General features: G+C 37.8%; 1 protein-coding gene and 1 long non-coding RNA gene across 2 annotated transcripts in view; both read right to left on the bottom strand.

Moving 5' to 3' along the window:
• Positions 1 to 23,204, bottom strand: part of LOC144662785 (uncharacterized) — a 269,859-nt gene that overhangs the window by 243,175 nt on the left and 3,480 nt on the right. Inside the window, exons 2-4 of the mRNA XM_078523706.1 lie at positions 17,706 to 17,792; positions 17,197 to 17,547; positions 13,465 to 13,734 (exon numbers count right to left, since the gene is read on the bottom strand). Of these exons, the coding sequence (XP_078379832.1) occupies positions 13,465 to 13,734; positions 17,197 to 17,547; positions 17,706 to 17,792 (708 nt within the window). The remainder of the gene's footprint in view (positions 1 to 13,464; positions 13,735 to 17,196; positions 17,548 to 17,705; positions 17,793 to 23,204) is intronic.
• Positions 432 to 4,905, bottom strand: LOC144662865 (uncharacterized). The gene is made up of 3 exons (XR_013572535.1): positions 4,513 to 4,905; positions 1,752 to 1,802; positions 432 to 785 (listed from the first exon to the last, which is right to left on the bottom strand). It is a non-coding gene; the product is annotated as an uncharacterized LOC144662865 (long non-coding RNA).

Below are 23,204 nucleotides of genomic sequence, written 5' to 3' on the forward strand. Positions count from 1 at the left end.
AAGAAAACAATAGAAATTATAGCATAAAATTGTACAATTTAGCGTTACTGTTTCACTTATAGTGTTTGCACTCTTCTATTTAACTGTTTTACCCAACTCAAACTGCTGATCCCCCTAAATCTTTATAAAATATTTTACCCCCCCCCCCCCTCTTGCAACTCTGAAATAGCCTTGACGGTCCCCCCCCCCCCCCCCTCTACATAAATAATGACTGGTCCCTAACACCAAAAATAACAGCTTCCTGCTAGCAAACTCAGTAAAAGGTAGTGGCAAGCAAAATATTGACATTCCAGATGTCATTCTGCCAGATGTCATTCTGCCAAATAGGGTCCCCAAAACGATAACACCTTTTTCCTTTATGAGTCCCTTACATTACATGTAAACTTAGCAAAAATTCTGGAGAGGCATAAATACTGTTTGTTAGATGTAGTTCTAAACTCAGGTATAGATTGCTTGGCAAAAATTTTACCATGCCATTTTACCATTTTACCAGGCATTAAGAGATTGATGAAATGTGTATCTCATTATCATAATTATTGTTCTTTGCAGTGTGGGCACTGGGAATTAAATGTTTAGGTAGCATGATGATTTTTTTATGTACATGATTGTACCTTATCTGGCTTTATTTCATCAACTTTAAAATTACACCTGTCCTTATAAATAAATTGTATTCTACAGACAGTACATTTGTACATGCAATGAAGAATAAAATATAATAATCTGATTGTTCATTTATCTCTTTCTGTGTCTGCAACTCTGTGGAAATTCTGCTACCCGTGTTAACCCTGAAAAAGGCAAAAAAGACATAAGATTTGTTGATGATCATTGGCATCAAATGAATGTTTATAATTTTAAATTAGCTTAAATTGTTCAGAACACTCTGCAGATGCATAAAAAAGAGATATATTTTTCCAATTTTTGCCTGGGCCAGGGACTGTGTTGGGGGATATGTTCAGAAACAAAAAAATCCTTTGACCTACTGAAGGCATAAATAGTGCTATCAAAAAGACCTGGCATATAACTGAGCTTTGGTGGGTGTTTTGGGGTCAATCACTGGCTAAAATTCATGATTTCCATATTAAATGAGGTGTCTTAAGACTCTTACATGTATATTGCTCTCTGACAGGTGCTGTTGAAAGCACTGTGATTAATTCCACGAAAGCTTACATATTCTCCCCTTTCTTAGTGATGTAGCTAAGAAAACACTACGCTGGCTCATCAACAAGCCCAACTGTGAAATTTCAGCTGAGTTAAAATTCTATTTCTTTATTCGCCTAGTACCACAACAAGACAATTTATGTTAGGTTAGGGCTTAAGCTTACATGTAGATATTAAGATTAGCTGTTAACAAGCGGAATTTGAACAGGTCAATTTGCACTTCTCCCACAAAATAATTACAAGTATTTCAGTAATTTGTCGGGTCAGGTAGCAGATCTTGTTGGGTTTTCTTGCCCTCCTACCCCTCCCCCCATCCCCTCTTTTCTTGAACAATGAAAACATTACATTTTGTATGTATATTTACATGTGCGGTTACATGTAAATTGTGTATATTAAATTCCACAATAGGAACCATGATTTTAAGGAAACATAAACTTACCAAGCAGTTAAAACACTTATCATTAAATTCAAACCCCAAAATTTTACACTTAAAAAACAAGTTTCATGCTCTAATGTAGATTCACGTAAACTAAACTCTGTCATAGAGCATTTAGAGAAACAAAGGTATAAACTGACACTAATGTAATGCTTACCTTCATCATCACAGACATTAACTGCACCCCTTGAATTCCTGTTTTCCCTCACTAAAAACAAAATGTACACAATATCAAAAACCCATAAAAGGTATGGAAATCCTAATATAGCAAGTTTTAGAAATGAAACAGATTTGCTTATATGAAATTAATGATAAACTCAAACTGCCTCTTACAACCTCCATAAATACCGGTCACTCAATTAACCTCGCAAACCTTGATGTACATTTGAATGTAAATGTATTTTAAATGATATTTTCCTCATTGCAGACAGGCACATTTTAAACTTTTTTTTATTTCAGGATCGAAAACTAACCTGCTACTCTTGTAGAAAAAATAATTCAGGCAAAAATATCTGATTAGTCACTGCTTTAGGCTGGAAAACTTTGAAAGGATTAAAAAATTGTACCAGTCACAACCATCAAGATAGCAATGCTAATAGCCACAATTCCCCTCTGGTTGTCCGGGGCAAGTAGATTTTCCTGTCAAGCAATTAATTTTTCATGCCTGCTTGCATAATGGGTAAAGGCCCAGGCATATCATGATCATCTGACTACAAGTTAATTATACAGTCACAAGTTTGCTAATACATAGTGTCACATGCACTGTCCTAGGCCAACAAAATTATTTGAGAGCTGCTTGTTGACCACAGGGCAAACTCGAATTTTTTTCCAAGTCCTTATCCTATATTATAACTGATCAATTTGGTTGTTATAACATAAAAAAGTTCATGATCTTACACATAACATATTAGTGCTTTTTTCTCTATTGTAATTTACAAGAATCCAAGCGTAGTCAATCGATAGAAATTGATATCTCAAATCTGTCGATACAATCGATATCTATTGATATGAATCACAAATTGATAATCGGTAATCGATAACAATAGAACTCACAGAAAAAAAATATTATCGATTGTTATTGATTGAGAAAATCGATGAAAATCGATACTACCGAAACAGGTAGAGCGCAAATTCAAAAACATGCGTAACGGTTGTTTTCGGCGACAAACGGCAACGATCTGCGTCACGTGGCTTTGCTTGTCAAATGAAAAAGGTAAACGCACATGGTTACATTCCTTTGCGTTCTGACTTCGTTGTTCGTGCCAAAAACAACCATTACGAATGTTTTGGAATTTGCGCTATACCTGTTTCGGTAGTATGTGGTCCTCGGGCCGCCATCAGCAATAATCATGTCGATTATACTGCCTCTTAGGCTGTCATCGATTGGTTTTCCTGATATAAATGTCCTGCCGTTGCTGTTTACAGAGAACACCATCATCGAAAGCTTCATTAATTGTTGAATGAAACGTTCAGGAATGTGACTGTGTATGTTGTGGTTTAATTTTGTTTTTGGTTTAAAATTTTTCAAACCAGTTTGGTTTTTATTTTTCATTGTCTCCTATTCATTATCATAATCTGAAACAAAGGGAAATAAAAATCAAACTGGTTTGAAAAATTTTAAACCAAAGATAAAATTAAACCACAACATGTACGTTCACCTTTTTTCATTTGACAAGCACAGCCACGTGACACAGATCGTTGCCGTTTGGCGCCAAAAACAACCGTTACCAATGTTTTTGAATTCGCGTTCTACCTGTTTTGGTAGTAGCAATCGACAGTAATCAATAACAATCACTTATACCAAGGAGCCCCTGGAGGTGTAAATGTATATTCATTTTAAGGTGATTCCCTAGTATTACATTGCGCATCCTTGCTTACTGCGCAGAATTTTACGCGTAATAAGCACGCGCAGATAAACAAAATGGTGGCTTTTTTCTATGCGGCTTGGCTCGTGCGAGAGAGAAATCATCATTTTCTCGTAAACGAGTTCGGTGACCTAGATCATTTTTTCTGTTAGTTCGAAAGTAGCGATCAAATTCTTTCTATAAAAAAAAAAAAAACAGATCAATTTCTATGGCAGAATAATACATTATCACCGAAAAGATGCACTTTCAGCAGTATTCGCAAAAAAAATATAAAGGAAATATAAGGAATTATATGGTAAATACAAGGTCTTCCTGCTCCTAAACGAATACGGTGAGCCCCCTTTTTTAATTCAAAATTTAACTTCCCTTAAGGTAAACAAACAACTGGCAAAGTTTAGTTGGAAATCTATGAGCAGTTCTATTTCTAGGGAATTACCTTAAAGATATTAGATGGCGTTAGTATTAAGTAAAACAATACAAAGATTGATATTGATTGCTATGGACTGTTATCGATTATTGGTTTATCGATTGTCTATGCCTGGAAAAATTGAATAAAATTATCAATTTATTCCCAGAACGGCTGTTATCAGATTACATGTATAAATACAAAACTTTCACAAAACATTTTCACTCACTAAAATAAGGAAAACCAAGCAAAGTTCGGAGTAAAAAATAGTATAGGTCATTGAGAAAACTATATTTCGCTAAGGCTAAGCAATGTCCCCTATTGTGTCTGACTCGAACACATTCTTACAAATTTGCAAATACACTTGTAAATTTTGATCTTGTAGTGTAACCGGAAATTTGCTGCGTGCTGTCTTCCTCCTACTTCGGTGATTCAATTACAGGATAAACAAATTTATCGCAGTAGAAGCTGTCTGCTTTGAATACAACTCGTGTTTAAGACAAAACGAATTTCAATAAGGTTGTATGCCCTTGTTCTGACATACAGGTTACACGAACGAGTGCTATTAGATGGAAAGCTTGTTATCTAAATAACAAAAACTTTTCTAATCTGTTAAAAAAGGAACATCAATAATAAGCTTAGCTTACCTTGTTTTCGTAACGGGATTTTGTCTTTGATCGTCTTTGCTTTAAACTCAACAAGTAGCTTGGAAGATTTACGTCCATTTCGATCGCTCACAATCTGTTTTCTTTGGCTGCTATCCCGGGATAAACGAGGAATACATCCAGAAATAATTTATCGGTAATAAACTGTCGTGTGCTTTATAATCGCGGATCCCTCTCGGTGAACTCATTCGTACGCTTGGTAAATCGGCATGTTGTGAGTTTGTTTCCTGACTTTTAACTCTGAACCATATTCAAAATTCTGCTGTTATTAAACCTTGCCGTTTCACGAAAGTTTAGGTAGAAACCAGAATGGCCATAAGTTCAAATGATAGTTCAAATAAGCGTATCATGAAATTTTATTTAGCCGTGCGAACAGCAACCAGCGGACCTCCCCAATTTCACTTCCCGCTTCATGTAATTCCACACAGTAGAGTATTTGTGCCCGCGATTCAATGGTAAAATGTCACTTGATCAGCGGTCAACTTTAAAAAAACATTCAACCTCGATGTGTTCTACATCTGAGCCCGCGATATGATCATGTGATACTGGTCAGCGGAAACCTTGTTTTGACAGCTGTCAATTTGACATAACAAAGACGTCCAATCATGTCTATTAGTAATGATTTTTCCCGCCAAAAGACGCGGGTTGCCACCGGAGCCTAGCTCGTTCCCAGGCCTAATCCGTGCGTACGTACTATCGTACGGACGTACGCGACAACCAAAATTTCTCGGTTCGATAGGATACCATTTGCCTGCCTATGGGGCTACGCACAAGGCGCCTTCGGCGCCTTTTGAGCTCCGCTAAAATTTAAATTCCCCAAGAATGATATATACGTACATTGGATCATTAATTTTTTTTTTAAATAACTCACCTATGAGTAAATGAGAATTAAAAAACTTCATTACAGTAAGCAAATGAACTGACCTGGCATTAAAATTCCTCAACATAATTGTCCTCAAAAAAATTAAGTTTATTCACTGTTTTCCGGGATCTTTTCCGAGGTTAAAAATATTTAAAATAATTGTCCTCCTTCACATTACGATGAAAACCCGAAAATCGGGAGCCCGTACGTAGAACATGAAAAAATAGCATTTCATGATATGGAACCTCCAATGACTATTAAAGTTCAGTTCAAAGTTCAGTTCACTGACTAATTGAATTTTTAACAAAGTACGAGTTAATTTTTCTGAGGTTTTAAATCGCACAAGCTTCGTGTGACCATTTACCTAAATGTTATTAATGAACAATCAAAGAGGTCTATGACCTACTCGTGAATGCGTTAGATATATTTGAATCGTTCCTTTGAACAGTATAGTATCGATGGAAAATATTCATTATAGGGATTAATAATAATACTCAACTTTATTAAAAGAAGGTTAACACATAACAGGTCGCTTAGGTATAAGAATTACTTTTTTCATTATATTAATTGCCCAGCAAACTGATGGCTCAGTGGTATTGCTCTACGTTCTGAAGCGTGTGACCCGGGATCGACTCTCATACCCTGTGGCTAAAATTCTTTTTTTCTTCTTATTTTTTTTTTCACAGATATTTTATACACATCTGTCTTGTATAGAGTTTCGTTACTCTTTTACTGATTATCCTTTAATAAATCGTGCCGTGATTTAACCTTCCCAGTCTTTTAATAACACATACATAAAGTCACTGGTCGTTTCCGAATGTTCGCGATTATTATATACGAAAAGGTAATATTTCATCGTTTGGGAAACGATTGTTTCTCACGTACAGGGTGAAGTATTTTCTACACTTATTTCTTTGAAATGATACCTTTGTAAAGCTGTATTTTTATCCACAGCCGAGGGAAACGAAATTTAGAAAGCGCGCGTGAGCATACCTAATTTGCATAATGTTAACAACGATGGAAGGAAGGACGGATGGCTCAACTTCCCCCACTATACTCGTTCATTATGCATTCACGAGTAAAAAATGGAAGGAAATCGATTTTTCCGCTTCGACGGGTTAATTAAATACATGACATTTCATCTATGGGACCATAACCGTTAAAGTATTCCGCCTCTAGTTTATGAGATCAGAAAAATAGCTTATGACGTCACCTAGATAATGTATCATGCCCACGCTAACGAGATTCCTCCCCAAAAATACAAGTAAGGCATCCTTACCATAGTAATCCAATGTTCGTGTGACTATCTTAACTATGAATAATAAATCAAAATCACAACAACATTGTTACCTACCTTGTGTTATTCCTAGGACCTATAAAGGGAAAAGACAAAGACGTTAATTTCAATCCTCTTGCCACACGCTTTAACAGAGGTGAGTTCATGGACACAAATCACCCCTAACAAGCTGACTGCAATCATAAGGTTTCATAACATGTCATCAAGAATTATTGACCAAGAATGAAGTTCATTTACCAAAACGCAAATTGGGTCAACAAATATTATCCTAATATCCAGACATCTTGACTGAACAAGCAAATAATTTATCATTTCGCATAAAGAACGCTATTTTTTCAGAACACGGCAGACAACAGAAACCGGCACGGCAGTTCATCTTATCTGCCTGAGTAGCCAATCACAGGATTTAATTCATCTCGCCCACTCGCGGGGCTACACGGCGAGTCTGTTTCAGGTTAGATTAGTTGGAGAGCCGCGGCGAAGCGAAGAATAAAGGGGGGGGGGGGGGGGGGAGGAAGCGTTTCTTGCTCCAAACGCTTCGCTAATTTTTTCCATTCGTCGTGCTTATCATGTTTTTCGCGCCGCTCCCCGACTCACTGAACGCCTGGAACAGGCCAGGCTACGCCGTATAATAAAATTACTTATTATTGGAAAAAAAACTTGATAGAATATTCGAAAGTTGTTTTCCACAATCAGATTTTGTTTCAATGACGCCTTGAAACAAAATCTGAGTGTGGAAAATAATAGGTTTGCCGGACATCTGTTAAGGGAACTCAAGCAGTGTCAATCACCGACCGAAAAATAAGTGGTTATTGTTTTACAGTCTACATGTACGCAAAAGTTCCAACTATATTTTGTTCATTTACTTGTATTTATAATACCTTTTTTACTTCCATGCAACTTAGAACTTGGAACGGCGGCTTCCAGAATTGTCAACGTGTGTATAAAAGCCTTACCTCGGTTATTGCGTTTTCTCCAAAGCAGAATCACCAGGACAATGACGATGACCAAAAAGAGGCAAATGACAGCTGAATAAATGGCGTGAAGAATTTGTCTTTGTTTGATCCAATTGCCATCTTGCATTGAAAAAGAAAGAGGATGAGTTTTTTTAGGGGTAAGTAAACATTGGAAAATCAATTAATCCTTTAAACGACAACTTTTTGTTTAAGTATATTTCTTTCTTGTTCTTGTTTCTTTTTTGCTTTTTTCTTGTTTAAGTACGGTTCTTGCTTTTTAAACGTTTTGTAAAATAAAAATGGTTGGCATGAGCATTACTGTCAACAATGCGAATAAATAAGTTATGCCCCATGTAAATTACAACCGTGCCTCCTTCACCTTTTACGCTACATACTTCAAGAAGAACAAAAACTAGCTGTCACTTACCCGTTGCGATGCTTGTTCCTGCTGTACTTCTTGAGTGCAACACTACAAAATACAGACGCTTTAGACCTTCTTAAATGGTATAGTTGTTGAAAGAAATTTTAATAGTGTATAAACGATGTTTTTTCACTAGTAAAAATTCATCGTTCGCGTTTCTGATTGGCTAAGCTCTAAATCAGTACGAATTTTACTCCCTACGATTTCCATGAGTAAATCTCAGTACGTATAACGACGTTCCCATGGAAATGAAACAAATTTACATGGAGTAGAATGAAACTTAATTGCTCAATCTCGGAATAGGCTTTTCAGTAAACAATACAATAAAAAGATACTATAAAGATTAGTAAGCACCATCTGAGCAAATAAATTACCACAGTGTTCCCGTTCAATGTTTACACTACACGTTCACACTTTAAGCAGAACATAAAAACTGTTCCTTACCCGTTGAGATGCTTGTACTTGCTGTAGTTGTTGAGTGAAACACTACAAAACACATTTGAAACGTGCGACCTTTATAAATGGTATTCAAACTGTTTATGAAAGCAGTTTGGAGGGTACTAAATGCCAGCTCGTCTCAATAAACGACTGTTATTAGATTATATTCTCTTTGCGTTCTGTGTTTTTTTAAAAAAAACTATTTTCTTGTTTGGCCCATTTCTGTGGTGGAATTCAAACAATATTCGTTGTGTCCACGTAGCTGCTGAGAAGTAAGACTGTTCACAGCTTCTCTCCTTTACAACGCAAAAGAACGTGTGACAAACAGCGAGCGTAGCGAGCGCGAGAGCGAAACACGAGGGCTTTGTGACGATCGAAGGCATACATACAACCTTTATTTATACACGATGAAAGATAAAAGCTACAAGCTTGTGGGGTCGTGTACAAAATTAAAATAAAAAAAGAAAAAGAAAGGTAAAGAATGCTAAAAATCGTTTTAAAAAAGGCGTACTATCTACGTATTAAAAACTATAAACTATTATGAATTCGAATGAATTAGAATAAAAAGTTGAAAAATACGAAAAAATAGTGGACCGTGAACAGTACTGTGAGAAGATGAAAGTGTACGAGAAATAGAAGATCAACTCTCTCTTTATGAGTGCACTGAAACCTTGCAAGGAAAGCTTCAAGGTGATAAACAGTCTTGGAAATGTTGAGGATTGAAATACATTACTGTGTGATTTAATCATTTGCTTGCTTTTCACACCCCTTCCAAATATCGTCAAGAACACACATAAGTACTAAAGTCGAATGTTTTTATATTCGGATAAATGTTACAAAGGATACCTCACACTGGTATGGTAAGTGTCTGAATGCTGTAACATATTTTAAAAGCCTGGAAACTTCACTTACAGTAAAGCCACAGAGGTTGACGAAAACCTTGTAAATGAACTTGTATACTTACTATACTTACTTGTATAGGTACTTGTATTTGATGATGTGGGGGGCAGAATAGTTGGATTCAGAACCAACTCTTGGTCAACCGTGAATGGACCAAGTTTTCCATTTATTTCATCCTGCAGTGGTTTTAACGGGTTAGTAGCTGATTTTCCAAACAACAGTTCTACAGTAGCCACAACACTGCCAGATCTACAAGTAAAAATAATATCTAATTAAGAATACGCCCTCGCACATGCAGGGTAAGTTGGGGGGATGATGTTCACGTATAAGGAATGCTTTAACTGAACTAAGTGGAAATAAATCAACAACTGTAATTAACCTACACTTGTCACCCATGCAGCCGTTTTATGGGAAATCGTTTTTCTTGCCGGCTGCGTGGGAGGCTGTGTTAAGACAGAATATTTGGACCACGAATTATGAAAGCTCTTTAGGCTTGAACAATAAGCAATTTTCATTGCTTCATTCTCCAGGGAATCACAATGAAATTGAAATGATGTAAAAAAGTGAAAAAGGCCTATTGTGTTGCAATATGTGCTGTATAATCATGTAATTACACTTAACTATAAAGGTCTGGCTGTCTCACAATTAAATTTTATTCTGTAAGAAAAACATCTCTGCTCTATCACAATTGTGCACACAGCAGTTTTTGTCAGTGCAGTTACCTGAAATTGTCAACATCCACTCTGTACAGTTGTTTATCAGGATTCTTGGTGTAAACACTCCAAATCTAAAGACAACAAAAGGAAAGCCAGTTACTTTTAACGTTAAAACTATCAAAGAGAGAAGTCACAACTGGTCTGGATACAGGAAAACAAATGAAAAGGAATGAATGGTACAGAATCACTTAATGATATTTTCCAAAAAATGCTGGCTGATTCTTTGAAACATAAAAAGTTGGTAGAGTTCACACATGCAAGACACAAGCAATGCCAAAAGCTTGGAGGAAGTCGCTACACAGACTTAACCGAACCACAAAGAGTGACTCCAGGTTATCGATATATAAAATATAAACCGCACAACACAAGCCCTCTCTACTGGGGGGAGGGTGGGTAAAAAACTTAATTGTTACAAAATGTTTTGTTTCGTGCAAAAGCTGCCAGGACAATGGCCTGGGATATTGTTCCGCTGCTTTTATAGCAAGACAGTGTCTCAAAGTTTGACCAATAGGTAAGGTTGTACCATTACTTAAATAGACACTACGTGGCGAGCTACTCGCCATGAATATTGTGTATTGTGTACTATATATCATTTGTTGTCTAAGCATAGGCTACCACCGAACTGTCGTCATGTTTCATTAACTGCGTTTTACCGCACGGTAATAGCGTGATTTGGTAGTTTCTTTTCACACGCTTCGGTGGTTTCGTTTTGTTGTTTCGGGCTTTAGTACATGCCGGATTCTCAGTTAACCACGAGGCCCAGTTTGGCGAACGAGTTAAACCTGTTGCCAATGTCTTGCAGTTTGTCTAAAAATAGTGGATTGTGTAGTTGGAAATACTGTTCCCAATGGAACTAGAAAACTCTAATCGACAAGGCTTACATTTTCTAGTAGACCCCAACGTAAGTAGGCACACCGATCCTATCTCGATTTCCTCTCGTGTCACCCTTTGTGCCACAAAAAAACCGCGTTCACCACATTGCTTCCCCAACAACAAACGAAGGAAGACGAGAAGAAAACGCAACGAGTAAAAACGGTACACTTTGTGGTCGAGAATCATTTGCGGTCCGATTTGGGGATCATTATAGTGGTTTGGGATCATTTGCAGATGCGGGGCCTTATAGTACTATGCGTAAACAACTACCGGTATCCCGTGTCGTTTATTAACAATCTAACAACTGCGATAGGGTGTTAAGCCACCGATATCAATTTCAATGGATATGTGGTGTTTCATTATGTGCAGGGCGTCTCTAAAAGAATTGGTCGTGTGTTTTTAACAACCACAGGTCGGCTGGCGTACAAACTACAAGTAACCATCAACAGCCTTGTTTCACGCTCTAAAGAACAAGATGAGCGTCAAAAAATCAGGCCTTAAACAAAATCAGTTGCACACAGTGCAGTTTTGTATATTATAACAAACAGAAAGACCATTGTACGATCCGAATTTCAGAACACAGAAAACCAGTGTCAAGGTTTAAACACAACGCTAACGTTTCTGGCCGGCCATGTCCACAACATGGATTTTGATAACGTTAAGCTTGTTAGACTTGAGGCCAATTACCACGAGTGACTTTTTTTTTAAGCCTGGCATTCTACGGTAGACGTAGACGCTGGGAACGATCACATCATAATCCCCTAAGCCTACAAATGCAAGCCTTCTGTTACGTTTTTATTCAAATAGCGTGTAAAAAAGAAATCGCTGTCATAACTGATGGTGGCCTCAGAATAAGGCGAAGCAATGAAAAAAGTCAGTGACAAACCATTTTAATGTGAAAATGAGACAGTAACAAAAGCCCTGTTTGCATGACCGTCTTATCCATAAGACGTTTCGCCCGATAATTCTTAGCGATTAGTTGGTTCACTTCTTCCATGCACATTAAAATAACTTACTGCTGATAACAGTTTTGATTTCAAGGTCCTGTAATCAGGTGACGACTGGTTTGAATAAGCTGACTTCCAATCTTCACTCTGCAACCTTATTCCAACTTTTTTAGCTTCACAATCAAAACCTATTAAAAAATTAGCAAGGTACATCAATGCATTTCCACATCTGTATAGCAGTGTACTAAACATCATCAAAAGGCCCTTTCGTATTCTCAGCTGTATTCTTATTCCAACTTTCTTATTTTGAGCTCCAAAAACCACAACAACAAAAAACAAACAAACACATTTGTATGGATACATTTTCTGATTACTGTATACAGCATTGTATTGTTTGGACTAATTTTAAACCTGTACAATATTTTAATTTGCAATCTTAATGATACTTCTATTATATTTCAATAATACAGAAAGGAGTTTACAAATAATTATGCTGATATCAGTCAATACCTGATTCATAAAAAAAATTGCAGAAAGAAATGTTTTGATTCGCTAAAAAGGGAAGTCCTCTGGTCTTACGCTGACGATGACTATAATTGAAAACTTATTAAATAAAATTATTAAATAAAAAAAAAATGACAGTTCATGGCCAGCTGAGCAAAGTACATAATTTATGCCTAAAACTACTAATTTGCAATCTACAGTACCTGGTCTGAATGTTTAGCCACTAGAGTGAATTCGTGTAACCCGTTTTTTATATGCAAATGCGCCGTGTAATATTTTAATGAGCTGTACAGGAAAACAGAAAACTGCGGACAAATCGTAAGTATTTGCATGTGGAAGTCAGGTTAAAATTCAAGCATTAACCAATATGTAAAAACCAAAACAGATAACGGGGCTTAAAATTATCATGCCTTGAATTGTCTTGCGATTTTAAACATTTTATATTCAACATCGCGTAAAGAAAAACAAATTAAACTTGACTGTAACACAATTCTGCGCGCCGAGCAATCCAATGGGGAGCTTTAGCAAATCACGATGACAAACAACTTTTGTTTAGCAAACAAAAGGATTAATCAGCAGGAAAATAGCTGTGCACGTGTTCTATTACTCTTGGCAAATTCCTTTCCCATCTTCTGAAAAACAACAATGTGAAATGACTAAATCCTGCGTGATTTGAACCAGACCGCTAATTTTTCGATTTAGGTTGAACATTTTCTTGAAGTGCTTAAAGAAAAACACGTCCTGTTTATACTTATTTTCTGTATAACTATTAAAGTGATTTCTTTGAGGTTTTCTGACCACTCGTGTATTGTTTTATTGTACACAAACATTAGAATATTATACGACTCATTAACATATAAAAAACGGGTTACACGAATTCACTCTATTAGTTTTCTTTTTGAATATCTCCTTTCCATCATTTCTTCGTAAACAGTGGTCTTACTTTTCCCCACATTTTTTACGAGAGCTTTCTAAAATCCCTAGGTAGATAAACTATTTTTACATGACACATGTACTCACTGTTACATTCTATGCCGACTATGCTAACACTGGTGGCATCTTCACCATATCCATTGCTAGCTGTACATCTGTATGATCCTGCATCTTTCCTCTGCACATTAACCAGTTGAAGCAAGTAACCAGGCACATTAAACTGGTTCACTGGGACGCCATCTTTTGTCCAGGTGAGTTTTGGATGTGGATCACTAGCTGCATTGCATTTTAGTGTAAAGTTTTGTCCAATGTTAAGTTGAGGCTCTCGTTCTGGGGCGACAGTTATATTTGGAGGCACTAAAAAGACATAATATGAGGACACCGAAAAACAAATTATGAAATTTTAGGCAAGTTACACTTTCAAACGAGTAAGAGTCCTGTCGGTACAACGCGCGGACCCCCTGTCTATGGACTTCCCCAACGAACCTTGTCCAACAAGGGGAAATAACAATCAAACTGGCTCAAAAAGTTTGAACCAAATATAGAATTCAACCACACCACGTAAATTGGTTAACTGAATTGTCCATGTTCTTTTGTCATTAGCCAGAGTAATAACTTTGGTTTTGGTTTTACAACACTCAATTGAAAGCTGTTCTATTATAATTTAACTTTGTCAAAATGTTTAGAGTGGTCCGTTTAGATAGTCCATATAGTGGTCAAAGGATCAGGGCCGTCGGGGAATCCATGTAGCAGGGGTCAGGGAAAATGCACCGACCCTTAAGTATTGACTATACTGTAAAAATTAATAAAAGCAGGAAAAAAAGAAAAAGTCAGTCACTGCTAAGATACGCCATGTTTTAATGTAACATACGGCAAAATAGACTGCAAGCTGGCTCTAAGTGCACGAAAGTGGGCAAGCGCGATATATACGAGCGGCGAAGCCCAAAGCGGCGAGTAGCACAGGCACCAGAAGGAAATCGAAACGAGAGACTGTCCTGGTTTCATACAGCACTTCTGAAGCCCGACACTCTGGTGTCGGAGTGATTTGATTGCAGGTCAGTCTACAAAGTGATGACGCCTATCTGTCATTACACTGAAAACAATTTAATGGCGAAGGTCATGCTTTCTTCACGATTTTCATCGACTGCGTTTGTGTGTCTTCCTGTGCAATAAAACTTAAGAATATTTTGGAAGACTTATTCAAGTTGCCTTGCAAAAACTGAAAACGCAAGGAGAAAAAAGCCCTTTCAAAGGTAAACCTACCATACAAGTTATAACAATAGTGAATTGAATGTAAGGGAGTATCATGTTGGAATCTGGGCAGAGGTACCAATGTGTCATTGATGCGATTTTTCAAACAGCAAGTCTACATTAGAAACGCTGTATGAAACCAGAGCAGTCTCGCTTTTGCGCTACTCGCAGCTCGCGGCTTCATTACTCGTATATTGCGCTCACTCGATTTTGAGCCCAGGGGGGAGAGGGGGGGGGGGGGTACTCCGACTTGTAAATGACGGGGATGATCGAATGAAGGCAGAACTCAGGACCCCAAAAGTAACCCCCGCAAAAATCCCTTGTCAAATTACCCATAAATTGCCAGGAGGGGCAATAACGCTCGAGTTTGATTATTCATCATACCATAAATACGCCAAGGCCGCGCCAAGGAGAGAACCAAAAACCCGTGTTTTTCAGTGCTCTGGTGTTAAAAGTTGACTTCAGGTCATCTCCTGTGCTCATAACGCCAGCCACTTTTTTTACTCGCGTCTCGAAGCAGAGCCAAACTTCGCGCTATTCAGTTCGCGTGGAAGCGTTTGATTGGCCCTCTGTGAGTGCCTTTGTTTATTAACCAATCAAAATGCTCTGTTTGTTTCTCATTTTTGCACCGAATTTCCTCTTTTTCTTTTTTTACTGTATTGACTCATTTCTGAATCAAATTTATTTAAAACTGCATCGTTTAAGCCAATCAGATTCGAAAAATGTTTTTGATTTATATTATTATAGATATCATTACCTCATTAAAGGAAATTATTATAATAACTGCGGTTGTTTATTGGGATTTTGACCACCGAGAAAAACAGTATCACGACGTGTGTAAAATTAAGATAACTTTTACGTGTGTTTGATATCACCAATCACGTGCTGACAAGTTTGCCATGTTTCAATAGTGAATAAGCCAAAGTTTATCGATATTAAGTCGAAACATCTTCGGATCTTCCTGGGAAATCTTCGGAAAAGTTCGGAAAATGTTCGGAAACATTCGAATGTTCTTCGGACAACATTTTGAAAATTTACGGAAATCTTCGGGAAATCGTCAAAAACCTCGTTATTAGTACGTTTTGCTTGGAGATATCTCCGCACAACCATGTAGTATTCTCTATTTAATGCGAATTCTTAAAATTCGCTTTAATTTAAGTTGCGTTAATTTTTGTGAGCAATAATTTCCTTGCCATTATTAAAGTGGAGCGTTAATTTTCGAGACCTTTATTTCACCTCAAATTCTGGATACACTGTCCGAACACAGACATACAGCAACTAGGAAGCAATAACCTCTTTTTTGCACACTAATGTTCAATCTTTACAATGTGAAAGCCTAAAGATATGTCATATATTCGATATTTCTAGTTCATTCTTGCTTTTCATTTTTTGTACTTAACTGCCGAAATATCTTTTGAGACATAAACAATCGCGTTAATTTTCTTCATTTCGAACATTTTCCCCCTCTCTCACATAAAAGGGACAATGTCACCATGGTTTATTAGTGCAATTTTATAATGCAATGAGGGTGTTGGTATTTATTGGAAATCCATGCACTAATAGTTGCCTGGCCCTGCTAAAACGTACTTTACTAGTTACGAAAATAAGGCAGTAGTGGCCTAAAACTTGAAAATGTTGGGCTGACATTTTCAAGTTTGACAATGCTCCTTCAAAGGAAACCGCTTAAAAACCATTGATTACTTTTATTCACACCTTGGTGAATGAATTTATGCCTTCCTTTCGTTTTTCAAAGGTTATATTGTTGATCACTGAGTGCACCCTAAATAATTCTATCATAGTTTCAACAAAAACTTAAAAGAACTATCGTGCTACTGCCCCTTTAATCTTTGTAATGTTTTCAAGTGACTCCTTTCATTGCTGTCATTAAACTGTAATTTATTCAATAATCAAGATACTATATTCTTGACATGATCTCGTGATTAAATTATTAATTTTACTAAGGAAAGTAATTTTACAGTACGATTGAGTAATACTGAAATGTTCTTACAATAGTAACGCTGTGTGATGCAATACAACGTACGTAGGTAACGCAATACACTACAATTTCCTTTATTCGAAATCAATTCGCGTTAATTTAAGTTGCATTCATTTTAAAGATAGGGTATGGTTTTTGACTCTCTGACTCTGGAACAGGGTATAAAAATCACCCTTTTGACTCTGGAACAGGGTCGAATGTTCCCCAGAATGCTGATTAAACACGATCAAGTTTAGCTCTAAAACTCCCCTCATCCCTTAATCTCCAAGCGACAGACGAAGTCAAGTGAGCGCTTTGTGATGTACTCTTAGTGTTTTTATATCTAACTATATATATTTCCATTGTAGGTTATATTGTCTGGAACGGAAAAACTATTTTTGCAATATTTGTCAGGAACAGGGTCCCAAATTCAGCTTTTTTTCTCTGGAACAGGTCCAGCGTCTCAAAGACTCAGCGGTACACCCCCGTAGTTAATTTTAGGGAGTACCCCCCTCCCCCCCCGCTCGGGGTGTAAAAGCCCTAAGCTGATGTTGTACAATTTAACACATTCAACAAAAATTCCATTTACTTACCAACCACGTCAATAGTTACTTGGTCGGTCAGTAAATGCTTTCCCTTAACGGAAAGCATTCGGATTGTGTATACATATTCATCATTACGTTTGACGTCTTTTAACACCAGCGTCGCAGGAAGACTTGCTTCGTACTTTTTTTTGAAAGACTGGTCCGTATAGTTGAACGCGGTGTTTTGAGGTCGATATGCAATTTGGGTTTCTTGCGATTCACCAGGTCTCTGTCTTCTAATGGTGACGCTATAATTACTTGTAGAAGCAGAGAAGTCCCAAATGAGTGTCACTCGTTTGCTGTTGACTCCTTCAACCACAACTGTTGGGTTTTTAGGTGTTTTTGTCCAAGTGAATGATTCTGAAATAACACAACTTAAGTTATCAGAATAAAGAGCAACATGATGGGTTCACTTGGGTGGTGGTGACTATATATTAACTTAAACCTTGTCTAAAGCAGTTGCCGAAGTATTCGAAAACACGGTGATACGAAAACAACATTTCGAACTTTAATCTTACCAGACAGTTGAAGTGCTCCAGAAACCACAAGGGCAACTAACATCAACCGTGTATACACGCGAAAAACATCCATTTTCTTTGAAGAAACTTAAAATTGAAATAGATCTTCCTTTTGAATTGATGTCAAATTCAACAACATTTAACCACAGGAGCTATTATTAAACAAGGAATGCGGAAACATTCTTATGTTATGCCTAATCTTACGTGCATGCTCCGGAAGCCTGAAATCCAGTGAACATTCTCGTCCCCATGTTCACCGCGGTCAAACGACAGAAAAATGCAAAAACATGAAAAGTACTTCAAAGATAAGGTTTTAATTGTCACAGTTCAAAGTTCGACTGATACATTACCGGTATCCTAACGAGTTTTTTGGAGCCTTACTAAAAAAGTTCTACGTTTTTGAAAATAGCTATATGAAGACTTTTTGGCACCATTTTTCAAAGCACTTTGGTTCGGATGCGGAACATTTGCCTGAGGCAATGGGAAAATGTTTACACTCAGCAACGATTTTGTCTATTCTTGCTCATACTAATACTTCAAAATGAACGAAAGTAAAGCTGCCTGAAGACGTTTGACCGCGGTGAAGTCCCCTTAGCCCTTATCGCTCCTTTTAGCCGACTAATGGTGGATTTCCACTGACGCGTAATTTTTTACGTGCGTAAAAAAATTAGAGACAATGTATGAACGGCTTGCGTACACGTTTACGCAGGCCATTCATACATTGTCTCTAATTTTTTTCACGCACGTAAAAATTTACGCGTCAGTGGAAATCCACCATAAGCCTTGGCACGAGAAACGAAGGGCTCTGGGGCAATATGATTTTTGGCTGTTTGAAACAAAGAATTCTTCAACAAAAGTCAAAAACGCAACGACTTTCTCATACATCCTTTTGAAACATCGTAACTGCAGACATAAAGACCGGAAGTCCTAGAATCTAGGAATGAAAATCCTGTGTCCCCAAAGCCCTTCTTTTTTCGTGCCAAGGCCCTGCGGGCTTAGAGCAACGAAGAGGGCTTTGAAGACGAAAATGTCCAGGGGAGGCATCCTAAAGCCGAGTAAAGCGACATAAAGAAAAGTTCAGTTCTTTCCTTAGGTCGTTATGGTTATGTCGTTATGTTCCAACTATGTCATTATGTTATTGTGTTCACACTGGTGACATAAAACATCAATGGGAGATGTTTTATGCATTTGCGTGACCTTGCCGTTATGTTGTTATGTCGCTAGTGTGAACCAGGCATTAGCTTTTAAGTGACGAATAAAAGTTGTCACATAGCTCACTTTGAAAACGAGTGATGGCCTGGGCCGAGAGTATCCTCGCGGGCGTTTATTCGATTATTTGGGGGAAAACACAAATACTACTCGCAAGAAGAAACTCAGAGGAGAAGACAGGAACGTTCAATGCGATGGTGATTTTAGGATTAATATATCAAGTCTAGGGAAGAAAACGAATGAGTTAGAGAAATATTGAGAAATTTGTAGCAGTATAAATCACATGATTTCAAGTGCAGTTTGGAATAAATAAGCAAGAGTAAATTTTTCAAAGGCTAACAAATTTGCAATTTGTCGTCTTTGATAAATTTACAAGTGCTGATTTATTTCAAATTGCACTGGAAATCATGTTATTACTGGTACTAATATACGAGCGACAATTTCTGTCACGCTTTGATAACTTTCATGACAACTTCAAACATTAAGCGCCTGGCTGAAAATTCGGACGTGTGAACTCATGCGTAAATATTCATTCACTTTCTTGAAGTGCTGTATAAAACGTTTTACTACAGAACCATCTTTTGATTCTTTTCGCCGTTGAAATTGAAGAAAAAGCAAGGGATATTCCTAAGGTTCTGCTGCCGTTCTTTGCCGAGTGGTTAAATTTTGCAGTGGGTTTAAGAAATCTGGATCCATGCCATGTTTGTGTTCACCCGAACAGAAATCGATCTTCAACACATAATGCTCTGAAAAACAAGATGGTGACCAAAATACTGAATTGAAATACTGAACTTTCAAAATTATCTTATTACAGGAGAGCATTCTGCTAAAACTCCGTGTTGCTGCCTGATTTCACTGGACGTTATACAGGCTAGTTATGCCTCTTTAATGCAATTGTAAATTACCGTACAATTCCGGTTATAAGCCCCCCGGTTATAGGTCCATCTACTTGGTAACAAAAAAATACATCCGATTATAAGCCCCCCCCCCCCCCCCCTGGATATAAGCCCCCCTCTGCCGGATGACAGTTTGAACAAGGTTGAATGTTGCTTTATTATGCGTTTTTAACTTAAAAACGTATTTCGATCAACACTCCCTTGGCTCGTTTCGAACCTTTTTTTTTTTATTCCGCTTATAAGCCCTCCCGGATGTAAGCCCCTCCGCTTATAAGCCCACCCAAAAACTCTTACGAAGTTGTACAAGCCCAGGGCTTATAACCGGAATTTTACGGTATCTCTTGCGCCTTTCGTTATTGTGCGAGCTTTAATTAACAAGCTTAAGCTTATCTAATCTCTGAGCATTGTCTCTTAAAAAATACAATTATTGCTACCTCTACCGTAGAATTCCGGTTATAAGCCCAGGGCTTATACAACTTCGTAAGGGTTTTTGGGTGGGCTTATAAGCGGAGGGGCTTATATCCGGGAGGGCTTATAAGCGGAATGAAAAAAAAACGTTTCGAAACAAGCCTCGGGAGTGTTGATCAAATACGTTTTTAAAGTTAAAAACGCACAAAAAAGCAACATTTAGCCCTGATCAATACTGTCATTCGGTAGAGGGGGGCTTATATCCGGGGGGGGGGGGCTTATAATCGGATGTATTTTTTTGTTTCCAGGTTGATGGTCCTATAACCGGGGGGACTTATAAGTGGGGGGGCTAATAACTGGAATTTTACGGTATGTTCAAAACTGAGATGTTACCGGTTTCTAGGTAGTCTGGTCAGTATTTCTTCGCGTTTCGCTTCAGAGAAGTGAAGCAGTGTTTCGGCAAAGATGAGTTGCTATCCCTTGAAAGGGTGTCTAGACAACAAAGACCAACAAAACGAAGACCTAGTCGGCGGAATGACGGAACGGCACAGCGGAATGGCGGGGTACCATGAAAACGGCGATTTCGACGAAAAATGACGAATTTGGTGAAATTTCGCCAAATATAAAGATTTGAGTGAGCGAGCTCGAGGGGAGGGGTACGAAAATGACGCATTTGGCAAAATTTCACCGAAGCGAACGAGCTCGAGAGGAAGGGTATTACGAAAGCCGCGAATTCGACGAAAACGAGGAATTCGACGAAAATGACGCATTTGGCGAAATTTCGCCGAAGTCGAAGCTTTGAGCGAACGAGCTCGAGAGGAAGGGTATTACGAATGCCGCGAATTCGACAAAAACGAGGAATTAGACGAAAATGACGAATTTGGCAAAATTTCGCCGAACGAGCTCGAGAGGAGGGGTACCATGAAAGCGGCGAATTCAACGAAAACGACGTAAATAACGAAGCGGCGAATTTGGCGAAAGACCCAAAGCTTTAAAGCAATGAATGAAGCTCTCGAGTGGGATTTCCGCGAGCGAAGTAAGCGGAATAGCGGGACCTGAGAGGGAGTACGGGGGCGCGGGAGCCTCGTTCGCGTGCCCCACGTGCTTTGCTCGCGGATACCCCACTCGGGAGCAGGCTAGGCAGGCTAGGCAGGCTAGGCAAATCCCTTCCGTGGGGGGTATGGATATTCTCTGGAACCACAAATTTGACGAAATTGTCAAAAATGACAAATTTGACGAAATCGTCGAAAATGACGAATTTGACGAAATTTTTTCCAAGCCAGCAAAGTTATGTCATTACATGTTTAATTATATAGCCGTCAGTAAATCCTATATTGTCAGCACAGCTATTTTTCCTTAATTTCTGGGAACTGTCCAATTTGGGATTAAATTTGGATAGTTTCAATTAGGATTTTTTGGTAAAATTCACAATCTGTCCAATTTAAGATAAATTGGACAGTTTCGTCTCGGCCAATCAAATCGAAGAAAACACAACATGTGATGGATATTAGCCAATTAGCACAAAGCATAGCGTCAGCGCTGTAAACTGGTCGCATTGTGAGTCGACAATGGCGGAATTTTATGGAGCAAGTTTGCTACGTTTTTCTATTCCTTTTGAGCTTTTCAGCAATAGAAACAACAAAGAGAAATTTTCTACGTTGTCAGTAGAGGAGCTTGCTACACTAAGAAGCAAAAACCAAGAGCAAAACACCTCCAATAGTACAAAACTTGGGTAAACGTAAATGCAGCGAAGCGAAGCAAGAAATCTGTCAGATTTTCATCGCCGTAAGGCATGAGCTAGATGCAATTCTTTGTCGTTTTTTGCTGAAATTCGAAAAGAAAAGACGGCGATGAAGTACGAACGAGATAGTGGAAAGGAGTATGTCAGATTCAAGAAGTTGTAAAGCTCTTCGGACACTTTGTTTACGACTTTCATTGATTGATGCAGTGTTTTCACTCACTTTGTAGCAAGCTTCGCAAACTCAGGTGAATAAAATTGCACTGTTTTGTTTAAGTTTTATTTGTGAAGACAATGCTCTGAGTGAGTTGCATGTGCTGTGTTATGCCTACTATTGTTGAATGCTTTTCCCGTTCTGGACATAAGTTTATTGTTTATGCTGGATTGACTGACTACAAGCTATATAATTAATATGTAACCGGACTACATGCTTGTCCAATTTTGGAAATAATTAGATTCAAAAATTCCTCTGACAGCCAAATTGGACTCGGCCTACGGCCTCGTCCAATTTTGGCTGCCCTCGGAATTTTTTTCATCAAATTATTTCCAAATTGGACAGCATGTAGTCCAATTACGTATACAAAACATTGCAACAACAATTTTGTTGTGGTGTGTTATGCTATTTGCAAACAGCAAACTTATGAGAATCAACTTAATCATGCTATCTTACCTACTTCACGTGATCTACTATCATCTACATGTATGTCGCAATGAAAACAATTAACCTTATTTGGTTTAAATGACGAATTTGGGGAAATGTCGCCAAAGTCTAAGATTTGAGCGAAGGAGCTCGAGAGGAGGGGTTCACGATAGCAGCGAATTTGATGTATATGTCCAACTTGGTACAATTTTGTCAAAATCGGGGTCAATATCATGTTTTTCAATATAATATTTCGAACATTGTTCCTTAATTACCAAAAGGCAGTACAGTATATTTATTCATTTAACGTATTACAAGTGGTACAAGAACTTGAACTATCCTTTATATCTTCTTAAATGTTATAAAATTTAATACCACTGAGAGTCATTATTGGAAGTATCTTAGCGTCAATATTGTACTGTGTAGTATAAGAAGATGTCCATACTTGTTGTACAGAAGGAATTACAATCTCTAAGGAATAGAAACGCAGTTTACGACATGTTGCAAATATAAGTCGAATATGCAATCAAAATAAACTTTTTTTTAATATTTAAGAGTAGATATTGAATTTTGTTTAAATCTGCTTCAAATTTAATTGACATTAGATC

Source organism: Oculina patagonica, chromosome 8, assembly GCF_052425735.1.
Source record: "Oculina patagonica isolate OP01 chromosome 8, crgOcupat, whole genome shotgun sequence".
Taxonomy (NCBI): domain Eukaryota; kingdom Metazoa; phylum Cnidaria; class Anthozoa; order Scleractinia; family Oculinidae; genus Oculina; species Oculina patagonica.